Source organism: Mustelus asterias, chromosome 1 (assembly GCF_964213995.1).
Source record: "Mustelus asterias chromosome 1, sMusAst1.hap1.1, whole genome shotgun sequence".
In the NCBI taxonomy this organism is placed as follows: Eukaryota; Metazoa; Chordata; class Chondrichthyes; order Carcharhiniformes; family Triakidae; genus Mustelus; species Mustelus asterias.
This window is the reverse complement of record NC_135801.1, coordinates 18,670,205-18,689,564: the sequence shown is the minus strand read 5'-3', so window position 1 is coordinate 18,689,564 and position 19,360 is coordinate 18,670,205. Positions and strand designations below refer to the sequence as shown.

General features: G+C 43.7%; 1 protein-coding gene and 1 non-coding gene across 2 annotated transcripts; one reads left to right on the top strand and one right to left on the bottom strand.

The window, feature by feature from the left end:
* Window positions 1–201: 201 nt before the first annotated feature.
* On the top strand, window positions 202–400 carry LOC144501994 (U2 spliceosomal RNA). The gene has a single exon (XR_013499239.1). It is a non-coding gene; the product is annotated as a U2 spliceosomal RNA (small nuclear RNA).
* A 16,877-nt stretch (window positions 401–17,277) lies between these two features.
* On the bottom strand, window positions 17,278–18,712 carry msx1a (muscle segment homeobox 1a). The gene is made up of 2 exons (XM_078231919.1): window positions 18,280–18,712; window positions 17,278–17,926 (listed from the first exon to the last, which is right to left on the bottom strand). Exons 1-2 carry the CDS (start codon window positions 18,710–18,712, stop codon window positions 17,502–17,504), a joined length of 858 nt encoding a protein of 285 aa, XP_078088045.1. The 3' UTR covers window positions 17,278–17,501.
* Between the last annotated feature and the right edge of the window lie 648 nt (window positions 18,713–19,360).

The window sequence follows — 19,360 nt, the reverse complement described above, 5'->3', positions numbered from 1 at the left end:
AAGCTGCATCCCGGCCTTTTGGCTAAGATGCAAATGAGCTCAAGTCTTGGAGGAGGTGTTGCTTTGCTCCTCCAAGGGTGATTTGGTCGCTCGCCCTGTCTTGTCAGCCTGGATCTGAAATGTCTCAACTTGTTGAGACTCTGAATTGGATTTGATTTGATTGAATTGGAAAAGTATTTAAAAAAAATTCTGCCCTCACCTATCGCTTCTTGGCCTTTTGGCTAAGATCAAGTGTAGTATCGACATGCTGTGCTTGGTTGAAGTCATTAGGTTACAGTTTAGCTTCATTTGAAGCAATTTGTAAAAGCAGCATCTTGGCCTTTTGGCTAAGATGCAAATGAGATCAAGCCTTAGAGGAGGAGCTATTCCTACTCCAATCAGCTTGGATCATGTAGATCACGCCCAAGACAGGGGGTGAAAGCCCTGTCTTGTCAGCTTGGATTGGGAATGTCTCAACTTGGTGAGACTCTGAATTGGACTTGATTTGATTGAATTGGAATAAAAATACAAAATAAAATTCTGCCCTCACCACATCACGAGACATAACAGACAAAATGTTTGAGGTGAGTTCGGAAATGGCAGTGGGGTGGGTGGTGGGGGGCATTTAATTGGAGGGCCCACTGCCTTCTTCCGACCCCTATCCTGATTAAGCCTGGGGCAGGATGGTCACAGAAAGGCTTCCCACTTGAAGACCAATTGAGACCCCTAAGTGGGCAATTAATAATCACTCAAGAACCTTATCCCACCATTGCTGGCATGCAATCTTATGGATTTGCTTGCAATCTCAGAGCTGGGGGCCGTCAGGCATTCATTGAACTTTCATTGTGCTAAACACAAACACTTGATAGATACTTCAACAGATTATATATCGATCTTAAGGTCTTACTTAATGAGGTGGAGTTGCCAGCGTTGGACTGGGGTAGGCACAGTAAGTAGTCTCACAACACCAGGTTAAAGTCCAACAGGTTTATTTGGTAGCACAAGCTTTCGGAGCACTGCCCCTTCATCAGGTGAGTGCCTTGCTTAATGAGTAACATTTGGGAAAATCTCAGCACTGCTGCCTCACAGTGCCAGGGACCCAGGTTCGATTCCTGCCTTGGGTCACTGTGTGGAATTTGCACGTTCTCCCCATTTCTGCATGGGTTTTCTCCTGGTGCTCCACTTTCCTCCCACAGTCATAAAGACATGCTGGTTAGGTGCAATGCCTGTGCTAAATTCTCCCTCAGTGTACCTGAACAGGCGCCGGAGTGTGGTGACTAGGGGATTTTCACAGTAACTTCATTGCAGTGTTAATGTAAGCCCACTTGTGACACTAATAAATAAGCTTTAAAACACTTATAGGGCAATGATGGGTCAGAGGAGAGTAATGCTCTTGTACAAGGAGATCTGCTATTAAATACACACTTGTTTAACACACTTCCTTGTTCCTTTGCTGTTAATACTTTCGGAACTTAGATGTTATCAACTGCTCACTAATAATATCCAATAGTTTAGGATTATTTAATAACCAGTAAATATGATAATTATTACATGGCTTGTATTTAAAATACTTGATCAAGGAAAAAAAATTGCTTACAGTTCATAAATAATGTAAATGTAAAACCACTTCAGAAATCTTTTCAATATTGCTACTTTTGTGTTTAATTTGACAGTGAGGTCCTGAAAAACAGTACAGACAATGTGGTGACTCAATTTTAAATGTTTTTATTTGTTGTTAATAGTTGAAAAGTCATTGCACAATAAATGCTGTGTAAATTTATTATTTTCCTAAAATATTTTAGCAAGATATTAGGAAAACAAAGTGGATCATTCACAGATAGGTCATCAAGATACACGTACATATTTTGCTTCTAAACTGACAGGGATCAGCCACCACAAAGAGATCAGCTATTGTTAATATGCAGCCAGAGATCTGTAACGTCATCTTCTAAGTCCATCTTCACAGTCCAGGGGTGTGCAGGTTAGGTGGATTGGCCATGCTAAATTGCCCCTTGTCCAAAGATATGTAGGAAAGGTGGATTAGCAATGGTAAATGCACAGGTTTAGGGGGATAGAGTAGGGAGTTGGCCTGGGTACAATGCTCTTCCAGAGAGTCAGTGCAGAGTCAATGGGCCAAATGGCCTCCTTCTGCACTGTAAGGATTCTATGATTCTCTCCCCATCAGCCCGCAATGCATGGGTACACTGTAAAGGATCATACACCCCCACTAGACAGCCAGGACTCAGGCACCTTGACTTAACTGCTCCCTCCACAGAAACAGACACCAGGAAAGCAACCGGGACTGGTAAAGTAGTTATCTGACAAAAACCAACAGCTCCCTTCAATGACACAGTCCATAAGTATGAATTAGCAGCTGTTTTCTTTCTGCTGGTGACAGGACATAGATTACAAGTGTTAACTGCACATTCGTTCTTCTGCATATGGTCATCACCAATAATAAGGAAATTCCATTTCCCTGCACTGAACACACAGTTAGACACAAATCCAAAGTGATTTGAATCAGGATACCTTGCATATGAAACATATGATTCTGTACAGTCATTTCAGAATCTCATTTCAGTTACACTCCCAACCCTGTTACACACCACCTACAGTAACACACGAAAGTGACTCAACCTAAAGGATCGGTCAGTCCATTTTATGTCCATACCATTAGAAGCAAACCAAGCCAGCCATTCTGAATTAACATGGAATTCCTCTCGCCCCGGGTTTTGATTGAGAATACTGCTAATGTAAACCAGCTGTCATTTTCCTTTATTGATTCCCCCACGGAGCCCTTAAACACAATGTACATTTGTTCCCGTGACTCCTGATCCGCCACTCATCGCCTTCCCCCTCTAGGTAGTGTTGATGTTTCCATTCTGCTTCTCTCCTGAGTTATGTATCGAGGTAAACAAGGTGGACTTGGGCAATGTGTCGAATATGTGCATAGATCCCAAACGTAATCTCCACAACTGACCACATTGCTATTAAGAAGAGGGAGCGAGCTTGGATTGATATAGTTTGATATCAGCGTTGCACACAATGCTGATTCATCATTATTCAGTCACCAAGGCAGAAAAAGATGCTGGAAACACACAGCAGGCCTGGCAGCAAGTGTGGAGCGGGCAATGTCAATGGCCTCATATTTTATTGACCTATAAGGTATACTCGTGTTTCTCTCTTGGCACATGCTGCCGGGTTTGCTGCGTTTCCAGCAGTTTCAGTCTTTATTTCGGATTTCGCGCATCCGCAGCATTTTGCTTTCGTAAAGACCTAGACAGATTTGCATAAATATGCAGGCAGGGTAGCCTAATCACTGTGAATGAAACGTATCTCATTGTAGTTTGCCATGTAATGTCCAGAGATGAAGGCAGAAGATGCCAATATAGCTGATGCACTTTGTCTGGTATAAGGCTTGTACTTATATCACACAAACGTGTTTTACACACCATGAACTATACTGAGTGCAAAAATAAACTGCTATTATATAGACAGTCATTCTTCAAGCAGAAATGAGATAATGCAAATATTCGTTTCGGAGGAGAGTCAGCTGAAAAAAATGTATCCAAAAACAAACATAGACCATCAAGTGACGAACTGTTCTGATTAGTAGTCACCGTGTTTTATTTATAATTGCCAAATATTCCAGGGAATGTTTTCAAGCAGCGAATTGTTTTATTTCATGTCCTGGTTAGAAGGTAATCTTTCACTTGAGCAATAATGTTACAGATCGACACAGACTTTTGAGGGGAAAAAATGCGTGTGAGAGTTTCGGACAGCTGTTCCGCACACCTTTAAACGCACCCCCCCCCCCCCCCCCCGGCCAAATGCACAGAATTATCTTGTAACAAACACAGCCTTCGGGGGTCACCTTTAATGTTTAATGCCCTCTTTTGTTCTTGTTCTGCAGAAGCTTTCTCGGGCAACTCGAGCTGAACGGGCTAATAAGATCCAGACCCAATGCGGGGCAGCCTCTTGTTATAACTGGTAATAGGTACAATCGTGCTAATAGAGCAGTCAGTAAATCATCCAATCCGAGCTTTATAGACAGATTCCGCACTCGCCCCCCTCCTCCCCCCTACCCCCGCAGCCCTTTCACAACCACTATTATTAACAACACTATGAAGCTATCAGGCCACTAACAACAGTTGGGCACGGCCATATTTTAGGAGAATAATGATGTGGGCACCAACCTGGATCCAAATCATGCCCAGCATCAAGGTTTTCTCCCCTGCTCCCCATTTTAAAATAACTTAAAGCTTTCAACAAAAGTGGCCATGGATGTGAGTTAGTTGGCCGAGATAGAATTCGATTGCCAAGAGATACATTTTCTCGCGTGCTTTACTTTCAACAATATCATCACAGATGCTGTTTGTATATAGGAATCTTTTGTATGTTTGGCGGGGTTGGGGGGAGGGAGGGGGCGGTGCTGCTGTGCTGGGAACAGCACGAGAAGAAGAACCAGAATTGGAGCAACACATTTTGTACGAGAGAAAAAAACAAGAGGACGATGTTAGGGAGTTTTGTTCGCGCGTGTCAGACTCCGGATCCCGTTTGATCCTACACTTGTCCATGCAGATGTGGATCCTTGTCACTGACAGGCGGGAGGAGGTCACAGAAGCCGCAAGTGTGTACAACAAGATACATTACAGATGTGTGATTGCGGGACAGTAACCTGTGTCTGCATAGAAAGCCGGTTTTTAAATGGTGCCGTCTTTATAAATCACTATATTCCAAGAACAGCGTCTTTCTTCCCTGCTGCCATCAAACTTTTGAATGGACCTACCATATATTAAGTTGATTTTTCTCTACACCCCAGCTATGACTGTAACACTACATTCTGCACCCTCTCCTTTCCTTCTCTATGAACGGTATGTGGGCTGCACGGTGGCACAGTTTTGTACTGCTGCCCCACAGCACTCGCCTCCCGGGTTCGATTCCCAGCTTGGGTCAGTGTCTGTGCGCAGACTGCACATTCTCCCAGTGTCTGCGTGGGTTCCGTCCGGGTGCTCCGGTTTCCTCCCACAGCCCAAAGACGTGCAGGTTAGGTGGATTGGCCATGCTAAATTCTCCCTCAGTGTACCCGAACAGGCACGGAGTGTGGCGACTAGGGGATTTTCACAGTAACTTCATTACAGTGTTAATGTAAGCCTACTCGTGACACTAATAAATAAACTTTAAACTAATAAAAAACTTTAAAAAAGCATTGTCTGTCTTGCACGCAAGAAACAATACTTTTCACTGTATCCCAAGATATGTGATAATAATAAATCAAATATAAATATAAATATATATTATATATATAGAAACGCGAGTCATCATTCAACAAACATTACATTTGGGAATTTAAAACTGTCGCAATGAGTTTGATAGATTAAAAGTTTTATCATGATATTTTCAGACAACTGAATATCACCACAGTAAACAAGTGGTCTTCTCTGACAAACGCCAGCTGAGCTTTGTCCAACATGTTTGGCAACTTTGCGTTAATAGATCGCAATAGCAGTCAGGGATCGTTCGTTGCATCACTCGGATTTGGCGTTGCTTAACACAAAATTCGTTATCACACGTCTCTATCTGACTTGAGCCACCACAAGCTCGATTTTGAGAAAAGACGACATGGGTGACACCGCTTGCGGGGAGGAGGGAATGTGGGGAGGAGGGGGAGGGACATGGGGACATGTTGCGCTAAGTGTCCCTTACAGTTGTTCAGTTCCCCAGATGTGTGCCACCCACCCCTACCACCACCACCACCCCCCGCCCGCTTGTTTGGCCGAACAGAAATGAAGGCATCCTCCACCTTTGAAATTCTATTTGAAACTTCTAAGCTGCTATTTCATTATTCTGAATCATTTACAATATTCTGCATGGTTTCTGCCGTTCCAGTAACCCGGTAATGTTCTCGGCCAGGGAAAGTGAATTCGAAGTCAGTGGTGTACATCGGTATTAAGCCGCTTATACCCTATTTGCACTTTCTTATCTAGTCAGCTACTGTTTTGCAAAGTTTGAAATCTGCGGGTGTATTTGGAAAGGAGCCACAGGTAAAGATCACCGCTCATTACACAAAAAACCAAGAAGGGATTCCCTGCATTTATTTTGGTACCTCTCAGTGCAATCCTGCTAGCTGTCCTCTAATCTAGCAGACAGCCCTGTCACAAGAAAATCAATATGCCCCACGATAGGCCAAATCCGGTTCAGTTTTATCCCCAGTTTATTTGATGGGTTCCACCACTGACATTCGCCCTGACCAAGACTACATAGAAGATGCAGCAATACAGGGATGAGCGCGGCACACACTCACACACACAGGGTGGGTTGCAGAATCATAAAGGTAGAGGGAGAAAGTGGGGGATTGATAGAGAAAGGGGCACCGGGCAACAATGAGACACTGATTTTGCCGGCACGCCCGCCCTGAAATCTGAGCGGCGAGTCTCACAGAACGGCATACTTCGTTGGCCTCGGGCGCGATATTATTGGCCTCGAGCGGGCATGCCGGTAAAATTCCGGCCAGATCTGAGAATCTCAGAGACACAGGAGAAAAACACAAGCACAGGGGAAAATCCGCAGGAACAGACAAATGTTCCAACTGTTCATCGATTAAATAAAGGTTTGCATTTGGTAGCGCCTCAGGTTTCTAAATGTTCGCTGTATTCTGCACCCTCTCCTTCTCCCATATGTACTCTATGAACGGTATCATAGAAATCATAGAAACTCTACAGTACAGAAAGAGGCCATTCGGCCCACCGAGTCTGCACCGACCACAATCCCACCCAGGCCCCACTCTCATATCCCTACTTATTGACCCACTAATCCCTCTAACCTACGCATCTCAGGACACTACGGGCAATTTTTAGCATGGCCAATCAACCTAACCCGCACGTCTTTGGACTGTGGGAGGAAACCGGAGCACTCGGAGGAAACCCACGCAGACACGAGGAGAATGTGCAAACTCCACCCAAGCCGGGAATCGAACCCAGGTCCCTGGTATGTTTTGTCTGTGTAGCGCGCAAGAAACAATACTTTTCACTGCATCCCAATACATGTGACAATAATAAATCAAATCAAAACGTTTTGAAGCTTTATATGCTGGATGTTGTATATTCGTAAACCAAGCCTTTATCATTAAGCACAAAATATCACTGTTATTTGCCAGAAAACATCAGTAACTACTAATTCGAGTGCCCAAAATATTCCTAATTTCGAATGAACAAGATAATAATGACGTTCTGAAAGGCTTAAGCAGACCTGGCTGCTAATTTCTATGTTCCTTGTCACACAAACTTTTAGAATGCTCCCTGTAATTTAAAATATTTGCTGCGATGAAACAAGATAACGGGACAGGGGCGAGGCCTCAATACCACACACAGCTTACAGCTAGTCCTGCAGATTTCTAGCACTATGAAATTGTCATTGCAAACAAGAAAAATATCGTTACCAAGTTCACTCGCCCTGAAACGTGAATTCTGTTTCTTCCCCATAGATACTGCCTGACCTGGCTAGTATTTCCAGTATTTTTGTTTTTTTTTAATTTAAGAAATTGTTTTAGTCTATACGTTAAAAGGGTCTGTGTTTCATAGAGATAACAGCGATTCCCAAACGAGATTCGAGTGCTTTAACTAATTAAGAAACGTACTTTATAAGGATCTGTCTCAATTTAAAATTCAAGGCTTGATAATAAAGTTCATGCAAGCTTCTGGGCGGGAGGATAGGTTTTGTGCTGTAACTGTGTCTAAACTGTTAGTCTAATACCGCGGATACTGAAAATCTGGGAGAAAGATTCTGATGTTGGCTCAGAACTGTTGATTGGGTTGCTCCTATCATAGATGCTGCGGAGTCTGTTGAGTATTTCCAGCATTTTCTATTTTTTTGAAAAGAGCTAGTTGATCTCGCAATGTTAGCTGTGGTCCCTGTGTCTAAAGGTAAACTGTTGCAACCCTGAATGTTTCAGAATTGACCGTAATATCCGATTGGAAAATTGGAGGCTATTGCACACGCTATTAACAGCAACAGAATATACATCAAAGGAGAAAAAAACCATAAAGTGCTGGAAAACTCAGCAGGAGAAACAGGAGGTACCGTTCCGAGTCCAATTTTACACTTTGTCCCCGCATTGCTTTTACCTGAGATTGTGCGGGTACTCTATTAGGAGTTGTGTACAGTTCTGGTCACCTGAGATATACAAAGACAAGCAATGGATTAATTTTGGTAAGTGTGATCATTGTAGGTAGCAGGATTCGCCAGGAGGGAGGATTTGAACCAGCTTTCTCTGGAGAGAAAAGTTTTCGGGATCATGGACAATCTTGACAAAACTGATCAGGGGACATTGGAGGCGGCACGGTGGCACAGTGGTTAGCACTGCTGCCTTAGTGCCCGGGACCCGTGTTCGTTTTCCGGCTTTGATCGCTGTTTGTGTGGAGTTTGCATATGGAAAGTCATAGAAACCCTACAGTGCAGAAACAGGCCATTCGGCCCATCGAGTCTGCACCGACCACAATCCCACGCAGGCTCTACTCCCATATCCTTGCACATTTACCCGCTAATCCCTCTAACCTACACATCTCAGGAGACTAAGGGGCAATTTTAGCATGGCCAATCAACCTAACCCGCACATCTTTGGACTGTGGGAGGAAACCGGAGCACCCGGAGGAAACCCACGCAGACATGAGGAGAATGTGCAAACTCCACACAGACAGTGACCCAAGCCAGGAATCGAACCCAGGTCCCTGGAGCTGTGAAGCAGCAGTGCTAACCACTGTGCTACTGTGCCGCCACATTCTCTCCATGTCTGTGTGGGTTTCCTCCCACAGTCCAAAGATGTGCGGGTTAGGTGGATTGGCCATGCTAAATTGCCCAATTGTGCCAGGGAGATTAGCAGGGTAATACGTGGGGTTATGGACTGGGTGGAATTTGTGGTCGGTGCAGACTCGATGGGCCAAATGGCCTCCTTCTGCACTGTAGGATTCTATGATTGATTAGAAATTAGGACATTGAAAAAAGAGATTAAACAGGCGGAACAGATTCGCCCAGAGGGAAATAACGCTTTCTAATCAATACACAGGGTGAGTCTATCAAGCATAAAAAACTGAGTTCACCATTCGGTGTACTTTGGGGGAGAGAGGGGAGTTGAAGGATGTGGTGAGAAGGCTAATAGGCGCAGTGAAGGAGATAGAATTGAAGACACGGAAGGGCGGCACGGAGCACAGTGGTTAGCACTGCTGCTTCACAGCTCCAAGGACCTGGGTTCGAATCCCGGCTTGGGTCACTGTCTGTGTGGAGTTTGCTCGTTTTCCTCGTGTCTGCGTGGGTTTCCTCCAGGTGCTCCGGTTTCCTCCCACAGTCCAAAGATGTGTGGGTTAGGTTGATTGGCCATGCTAAAAAAAAAATTGCCCCTTAGAGTCCTGAGATGCGTAGGTTAGAGGGATTAGCGGGTAAATATGTAGGGATATGGGGATAGGGCCTGGGTGGGATTGTGGTCGGTGCAGACTCGATGGGCCAAATGGCTTCTTTCTGCACTGTAGGATTTCTATGATTTCTGTGACATACTTCTGAAACTCTCCTGAAATAATGGCTTAACTTCATTTATCCGAACATGTTCAGTGCTCCGTTATGTCAATATATTTTTTCAAACGGGGAAACGATGACAAGAGGGATGAAAATAGCGAGACATGAAGCACTTCCAGATAAAGCGAGTGGGAAAGTGTTCTACTTGGGCACGGCAGGGCGACGCGAAAACCCAGCTCTCTCTCACGAAAGCTGACTCCAACCGTGAATAGGACAGAGCTCAATGCAGCCTATCAGTTGCTGTGTCCGTACCCCATTTACTGTTGACTCAATCAAGAGGGCTTTGGGTTAAATTCTGTAATGACCATTTTGAAATGTCTGTAACGTTCCTTTGATTATATTATAAGAACATAAGAAATAGGAGCAGGAGTAGGCCATCTAGCCCCTCGAGCCTGCCCCGCCATTCAATAAGATCATGGCTGATCTGACGTGGATCAGTACCACTTACCCGCCTGATCCCCATAACCCTTAATTCCCTTACCGATCAGGAATCCATCCATCCGCGCTTTAAACATATTCAGCGAGGTAGCCTCCACCACCTCAGTGGGCAGAGAATTCCAGAGATTCACCACCCTCTGGGAGAAGAAGTTCCTCCTCATCTCAGATTGCAACAGGATTTGTGTAGAAAGTTGATGGCCATTTTGAAATGTTTTGCAATGATCTTTCAGATATTTTGCGAATAAAGTACATATTTACAAAATAAAAATCAGGTTCGTATAATTATTTTAGAATAAATCACCTCTGTCCTCATTAACCGGGATGGGAAGATACAAAAATAGAAAATGCTGGAAAATCTCAGCAGGTCTGACGGCGTCTGTGGAGAGAGAACAGAGCCAACATTTCCAGTCCGGGTGACCCTTCGTCAGAGGTCACTCCATGTTCAGTCGGAGTTGAAAATTATCCATAGGTTTCAAACCCTGATAAACTCCAGGTCTACCATGTCTGTGATCAGGCTAAACGATTTCGGAAGCATGTCAGTGCTCAAACGCGATTTAAATTAGCAGTTTTATCCTAATCAGATTATCCAATACATTACAATCAAAAAGCATTGAGACTTGGGCCAGGAGGCTGTCTGTCCCACATCCCGTGGACCTAACCACAGGTGACCAGGCTGGGGCGAAGCCAAGTTGGAAAAGGGACAAATGTGCTCAGGTGATGATGCCTGGACCTCACGGAGTGGATTTTGTTTTTTGATGTTATAGGAATTTGGAGCCTTGCCCGCTCTGACGTTTCAAAAATATCGAGGGAAGGAATACACCAGTGCAAACCCGGAACGTTCCCTGATCGATAACAAGTCACAGTATAACTCAGTTCTTGGCTAGGATTCGTACTCACGAGATACCAGTATTTGACCATTAGTCAATTATAACTGCAACCTAGAAAAGCGAGCAGCCACGGAATAATATTTTTTTAAAGCAGTAGATGATATCACAATTGATGATTTTGTTTTTAAATGTATTACTTTACAAGCGCCCCATAACAGATTATATTCTTATCGTACGATTATCAAACGTCAAAATAGGGCTTTATTCGCTAGATTACACCCACATGAGGTTCTTTCTGTTCTACACCAGCAAACTCTGAGCTATGCTAATAACATTTCGCATGCTCGAACACACACTAATTATATATATATAATATAATTTGTGTGGATATATAAACCATCACTACCATTAAATTTCTGTCGTTCAGCTCAGCAATAACGATAGAATAAATGTGTGTACCTATCGGAGTTTGTACATATAAAGTACAATTCCTAAAATACTACAATACATAAATGCTCCATGTTTAATATATTATATTTAAATATACATATATAATGTTCATTTCATATATGGTGTGTGCATATATCTTAAAAGGTTTAAGGCTATTTAATATGACTAACTGGGAGTTATTTAGTTAAATTCAATCAGATATAGCAAGCTGTGATATAAGTTATTAAAATTCCACATATACATAACTGTCAAGGAGAAAAGCATTTTCATATGTCTTTGTTTCCTTCTAAAGCTTTTTTTAAAATCAGTGTCACATTAACACTGCAATGAAGCTACTGTGAAAATCCCCTAGTCGCCACACTCCGGCAACTGTTCAGGTACATTAAGGGAAAATTCTACCATGGCCAATGCACCTAACCAGCTTTCGGACTGTGGGAGGAAACCCAATGCAGGCAGTGGGAGAACGTGCAAACTCCCACAGACAGTGGACCAAGCCAGGAACCGAAATGGGTCCCTGGAGCTGTGAGGCAGAATCACTGTGCCACCGTGCCGCCCCATAGGCTATCATTTCCCCCTAATAACAACACATTCCTCTTTGAACCTTTGGCTTATCATCTGACACAGTAAAGCAGTATGGAGAGCCGGGCTAGTTATTAACAATTCAAACAGACCACTTAAACTGCGGCAAAAAAAAATTGAAAAGGATAAAAGCAAGTGACTGAGAATGAAATAGCTCAGCAGGTCTGACAGCATCTGTGGAGAGAGAATAGAGCCAACGTTTCAAGTCTGGATAAACCTTAGTTAGAGGGATGAGATGTCTGTGCAATATTTTACTTGCACTGACTAGAGGCATGGTCTTAGAAAATATCCTGAGGAGAGTTACGGGTACTGATAATTAGCTAGGGACGATTCTCTTCGCTAACTGCAGAGGGTGCAAGAATTCTCCAAATACGAGGGGATTGTAAAAGACGATAAAGGGTTAAGGGCTCCAGCTTTGGTATATACTTATAGACGATTAAAAATAAGCTCAAGCATACTTTTGTAAATTTGAAATATGAGTCATTACACGTTCCCAATTTCTACAAAAAAGTGCTCACAGTTTCAAATCTAAGATGGCATTTATTGCTTCCAGCGTTTGAGCTCTCAGGCTGCGAGAAAGTCCCGACTAAAACCTTTCAAGATTATTCTTGGTCAATGGAGGGACTAGGAAAATGGCATTTTAAAAATATGGAAGCAAGCTGGTCTTTAAGATAGTTGAAGAAAATATATAGAAAGAGAACTGGCAAGTCTATCCGCAAAGCTCGGGAAGAATATGATTAATGTTAATGGAAGACTGACCTGAATCCATATAGTAAACATATGACCTGGGAATCCCTGAAAATGAACACAACCTCGAACAGCTCCGAGAATTTTCTTCACAAGAACGGCGTGTATTCTGTTCTGGGAGAGAGTTGGGAGAGGAATGGACGGAAGATGTCTTTACTGTATATCCTGCTGTTCCCTCAATCTTCTCTCTCGCTCCATTGAGGGAGGGACCCTCAATGGCCTTCACCCACGTTTACAGTGGTACAATAAATGACACATAAAATAAACTTCGTTATGGCCAATTTGACGTGGACCAAGCAATTTACAAGGGCAACATGACACGTTACATAAATCTGCTGGAAAGTTGAGTCGAATTCGCATTTACAACAAGCCGCGCCGATCGCAATAACAATTCGCAGCTTTGACTCAACACATGCATATGTTCAAATGTGAATTGAAAAATCTTCTTCTGTGACTGCTAGACCATTCGAATCTCACTTTCGTTCACACAAAAAAACTCCCAAGTGTCAAACTTCATTATTTCTTATGAAAGTGGGCGCTTTCTATATATTTCAGAATGGAAACATATCAAGAAGGCCACCAAATGATATGGCCACATTTCAGATAGAAATAGTTGGGCATCTTCATTTCGTTTCATTTCCTGAACATGCAACGATTTGTAATATCTCACATAAATATGTTGGGTTCATTCTTATTTCAATCACTATTTTCACAGTCACTTTTTATTATTCCCCGCCCCCCCCCCCCCCCCCCCAATCCCCCAGCCAGGCTTGGTAGTCGCCTATTCATATGTTAAAATCTCTCTCTCGCTAAACTTTGATTAATATATACAAAAGTGATTGCTATTTCAATGGCTGGCTTTCTGCAAACGCATTTTTCTTACTTCCATTACCTGTGTTTGAATTTTTGGATGTTCGGTGCCTGGAGAATTTTGCCATTTTGACAGTTCTGGATAGTTCTCGAATCTCTTAATAATTCTTTCCGTTTTAAAGAGCTCTCGGGACTTGGAACAGTAAATATTCCAACATGTATATTTTGGAAAGGATAGGTTTACATTCGCTGGAAACGTTCAGACACTGAGGGTGTTTATTGGACGAGTTCCCCCAATAAAGGTCGGGCAAAAGTTAACTGGAATTTGAAAGTATTTACTCAATGTCGGGATACTTCGAAATTAACCCCAAGGAATGCACAATAAAGCGGGATTCGCTGCTTATACTTTCCCTTTCAGACACTGGTGGCTAACTACACAAAAAAATCTGTATCCGTTTAATCCCAGGCCAGTTAACTGATGGCCCTTCATATATTTATGTACTGATAAATTGCCATATCGGTTGCCAGGTTTTGAAATAATTAGCAGCCATCTCGAGCGATTTCATAACAATGTCTTAAGTTTTATTCAGGGATATTGAATGGGTTTATTTTCCCTGTTTAACTAAAATATGTCGAATACTTGAAAAAAAATATGATTTGAGTTTATAGCAGATAAATGAGATACGTTACTTTGCCGGGTGAATAACTCGAGCGATCTTAAGTCATATTTTAATCATTCTCCCATCTGACAGGACTGTGAGTTGTATGGGAGCTTTATACAGGGCGCCGGCTCACACATTTGCACTTTGCTTCTTTAGGTGTCTGGTCCGAGAAGCTGACCAGTATAGAAATGTACCGTCTTAAGCCTATTTCTTTCCAACCACCCCATCATTTTGTAACCGATTGCACCCGGCTCATGGAACTGATGCTATCTGTGTACACCGGGGGATGCCCCCCCCCCCTCCTCCGTGCACTGATCCCGCTATTTGCAACAAGTAGGTTGTTTTGCGAAAACGAAAGGCATTCGCCCAAAGTTTTCTAGCGAAAGTGGTGACCAGAATGCTCTCCCGAGTTGAAAGGAATAATGAAGAGAATTGCTTCTCCATCGATCAAAAACATAGGAGCTTGGTCTTACCTCCACCTGGCCTTTGTAGTGTGATTAAGTGTGTCTGCCCTTTTGAATTGGCTACAAAAAAAAGCTCCTTGGGTGCGTTCAGACAACCGCGTTTTAACCCTTTAATCACTCAACTGTTCCCCAGGGTGTTCGAAGCAACGTTAAGTGGCTTTAAAAATAAAAATAGAAGGGAAAGGTTGACTTGGAACGGCGTGGCAGAGTTGCTAAATTAACCTAGTTCTCGAGTTGACAATTCTGGAGAGTTAAAAAAAAGTAAAAATAATGAACAAGAAGGAAGAACTGTGAGTGACACATTTGGCAAGTTGAAGGAGCTAAAACAGTGTTTAGTAATTCCATGTCTATCAGTGCGATGGTGAAGGAGGAATGATAATTAAATGTCTGTTGGCCAGGCTGAGTGGCGCCACCACACTTTTGTCTAAGGCAAACACTGATCCCCACTTCCAACTACCCGTTGCGATCCTTGAAATGAAAAAAAATAGTCAAGTTTTTTTTCTTTGCTGTTTAACCCCGGGCGAGAGAGAGGGGGGTTGGGGGTTACGATCAGCCATGAAAAGGACCGGCAAATCTCTTGGTCTTTTGTGTGAACTTTCCTTTTCAGTCGGAGCGTTCATCCGTATGATTCCCACCTTATTGTCATTACTTATTTATTAATTGTTGACATATGGGGTGTAATTGAGCAGTGAGACTCAAGCCTCGGGGGTGCAAAACAAAACAACACACATACCAAAAAAAGAGAAAACGGTGCTCAGAGAGAAGACTCCAGTAAATGTCTTCCGAATTCCTTCAAGCGTCGGCTTGAGAACCAGGCTCGTTCATTAGATTAGAATATTGACATCAAAAGCAATGTCGGGGCAGACCAAAGGGATGTGGGATTGGCGTGGTGCTACATAGGGGCTTTACATTTGTCTTGTCACCCTCCCCAACGCAATTGTAGTTTTATATTTAAAATATATATATATAAATCGGCAGGGGCCGTTGGACATGGGGGTTCGCTGCTCCAGCCACCCGTGAAAAATCGGCTCCTAAACAATAAGGGAGACTTTTACTGGGGGTCACGCTCTGGGATTTCCCCTCTTGAAGTTAAAAGGGACTCTTCTGGGTCCTGTCTTGCTTTGTAATGGGCAATAATCCCAATAGAACCCTTACCATCGCTGACTCTCAAGGGCATAATAATGACTAACTAACTGATGGATCTGCATTGTCCTTTAAGGCGGCCGCCTGATCCAAGCCCTTCAGTATTATCAACAAGAAGGCGTTCAAAATATAACCACACTTTCAGAAACAAAAAAAAATTGTACGGTCCGGAAATAATCTTGTTGTCACAGGATTTCATTAAATCCCATTATTTGCGGCAGGAAATGATGGCAGAAATATAAAGGGAATGTCGCTGAGCCTCTGAGTGGGAGAGGGAAAAGTCAGTCCAGTTTTTTTTTTGGAATGATAAAAGGGTCCACTTTGCCCCCCAGCTACAGTCAAACTGGAACCACACCGCGCCTGTAGAAGATTGCTTCTTCCCCCACTGCTGCAATTATTTGTCAATGACTTCCCCCGGCCAGAGAGTTAAGAAAGACAAAGCGTAAAAGATTAAACCACCAGAGATCCTCTCGGAAGGGTCACTAGTAACAAAAGTTTTGGGTCACTTGTGTCTTCACCCCCCCCCCCCCCCCACCTCGGGGCGGGTGAAAACAGAGGTGAGACGGGCTCTTCAGTTACTTCGAAAACCGGCGGAGAATAAAAGTTGTTCACTTGGACGGGGTGGGGGGGCGGGGGGTGGAGTAAACACCGTCTATTTGCTTTAAATATTGACTGGGAGATACCTTCCCTTAGGGTGCAACAGAACGATGGAAATATACAGGGTGCTGGGGAGGGGGTGGCGGGGAAAGAGGGGGGGTTATGGATTAATTTTGAATATTCCATGAACGATAATGAAAAGTTATGACAGGCACTGATATGAAACAAAATGGGCGAATGTGGCTTTCACAAAATTATTTAAGGGTAATTAGCTAGGGGGTGTATATTAATAATCAGAGAAGCACTCTGGTTAGGTTGTTTTACAACATTCAGGTTTGCAAAACAACAGTGAGCAGGTCGGCGCCGACGAAAAAAACTACACAGAGAATTCTTCAAAGCAATAGGTACCAGCTGTAGAAATATTTCACCAACTGACAAATACATAAAAACGGCAGCGTAAACACAGGGTATAAACAAAAAAGGAAAACGTAATGCATAATAGTAGTGTAAAATTCAACTTGCTCCGTTTAAGTCTGTCCCCACCTCTGGAGCCAAATTATATACACTTTTTAAACTAATTCAATTGATCCTGACCAATTGACAGGACGGAACATCAAAGCAACTGTAGTTATGCCTCATTCATTTAGGAGTCTTATATAGTAACTTCTGGTGGAAACCTAGCAGGCAAAAGCTGTTTATAAACAATCAGGATATGTAAACAAGGAGGATTATGTTACTAGGCCAAGGACTGGCTTTGCTTTTAAGATGTGGAGATGCCGGCGTTGGACTGGGGTAAGCACAGTAAGAAGCTTCACAACACCAGGTTAAAGTCCAACCCAAATAAACCTGTTGGACTTTAACCTGGTGTTGTGAGACATCTTACTTTGCTTTTAAGAGGCAGAAATAGTCAACAAGTCAAATTTGGAGCTAACATACCGGGCTGTGATTGTTATGTCGATTTCAGTGTAAATTTCTCATCGTCCACTTCAAATAAAAACACTATCAGCTTTAGAAACTACTTGAAACACTTACATTTATTTAACAAATATATGCATAATATAAATGATAAAACTTCAAATATACAGTATATTACATCGTACACAAACCCCTCCTTCCGATGGGGGATCGTTGCAAAACAGACGTGGAGGGGGAGGGGGGAAGAAAAGTTCAATAGAATTTCTGCTGTTTTTCAAGAATACTTTTTACCCCATCCCTCTCGGGTCCCTTTTTTTCCCCCCCGCTCAAGCTAAGTGATACATACTATATCCGACATGAGCAGCATATAGTCCAACCGGAGAAACGGGTAGAGTGGGTCTGTGGAAATGGTGAGAGGCTCCATAGAGAGATGTGGCTGGCACCGGGGTCCCGATGGGAAAACTAATGCCAAAAGCCGGGGGCAGCATGGGTTTCGCTGCCATCTTCAGCTTCTCCAACTCGGCCTCCTGCAGTCGTTTGGCCTTCGCCCTGCGGTTCTGAAACCAGATTTTCACTTGAGTCTCTGTCAGGTTGAGAGAGCTGGAGAACTCCGCTCTCTCGGCGATGGACAGGTACTGTTTCTGACGAAACTTGCGCTCCAGGGCGAGTAACTGCGAGGTGGTGAATGGAGTCCTGGGTTTGCGGTTGGTTTTATGCTTCCTGAGAGTGCAGGTAGGAGGACTCATTCGTCCTAACAAAAAAATAAACATAAACGTCAGTTAATTAAATGTCATGCTCCCCCTTCAGAAGCAATCATCTTAACATTGATAACTCAAAAAGTTTTTTTTAAAATTCGAAACTGAAAAACTGAACTCTCCAATGGGAGGTTTTAGGTGTTGCAGCTTTTACAGAAAAGTGCAGCTTAATGGACGTTATGTCTTAGATTTCATCTCGCAAGAGTTACTGACCTTATATAGGAATTAGAAGCAGAAGTAGGCAATTCAGCCCTGCTCCACCATTCAGTTCACCTTCCAGTATTGCTAGAAACTATTTGGCAGACGGAGATAGAAATATACAGATTCTAATAAAAACATTCTCACTTACTGGGTGGCGGGGAAAACCGGGAACCTTGCATCCACGGCGTCCGATCCTGTCTCTCGCTGCCCTCCGATTTCACAAGCGCCTCCTCGGATATTTTTAACAGTCCCTCCACGGTGTAGGAAGTATTCGCCGCCAGCGGGGTGGCCGCTGTCTCCTGCCCCGCCGTCCGGGGGCTCCGGCTCCGCGAGGTGCCCACCAGTGCCGCCTCCGAGGCGGGTGCCTCCCGGCTGGGTCTCCGGTCGGACATGAGCGCCTCCACGCTGAAGGGCAGCAGGGCAGGGGGTGCCTTGGGTCTGTCCATCTCCTCGGCGGCCGCCAGCTTCGCATTGCCCAGCGAGCGGGACTCGTCTCCTCTCACGCCGCCGGTCGTCACTTGCAGGGCACTCATGACAGAGCAAGGGGCCATATAGAGTGGATCCCTTTCCGACTGGAGCATTCACAGCAAATCACAAACAAAAAAAATACACACACAAACCCCCACCCACCCCTCCCAACCTGACAGTCCGCTGCCCTGTACTCCACTCCTATACAAAACAATCCCAACTTCCTGGTGCCAATGGGCTCCGGGGCGTTAAGAAGCGAGACTTTACTGGGTGCTGTCCAATCAGCACTGCCAGGGGTGGGTCTGAGAGTTGCCATTGGCTGCCTCACTGTGCCCGCCATCAATAATCTTTCGAAATAAATTAGCACTTAATCTGATTGGCCACTTGCTGGGAAGAGTTTATTGATAGCCTTTGGGCTTTAATCTCATATAAACACAAGTGCCCATCCAGCAATTTAAGGATAATGATCTGGTTGGGGGGAGGTGCAATGACAGCCAGTTCAATTTCCCTTTTAACTGGAGCCATACAAGCTTTGGGAAAAGGGGGGTGTTTGCTGCAGGCGCTTACACGGAAATTAGTGAAGAAATAACTCTCTCTCCTCTCTTAAAAGAAAATAATCGATTCTAATCATTACTTTTCTCTCTCCCTCTCTCTCTCTCTGGAGATCTATTTTCTTGCCTCCGTTTCTCAAAGGAATATCCACGCTGCTAATTGTGATTCTCGGCAATCTGTCACGATTAGTCACTGCCTTTAATAGGCAG

Bases quoted from the DNA above. Each gene is read 5' to 3' on its own strand.
- msx1a (XM_078231919.1), bottom strand. From the start codon at position 18,712: ATGCTCCAGTCGGAAAGGGATCCACTCTATATGGCCCCTTGCTCTGTC. The intron at 17,927-18,279 runs GTAAGTGAGAAT...TTTTTTTGTTAG, and splicing joins CCGGTTTTCCCCGCCACCCA to GACGAATGAGTCCTCCTACC.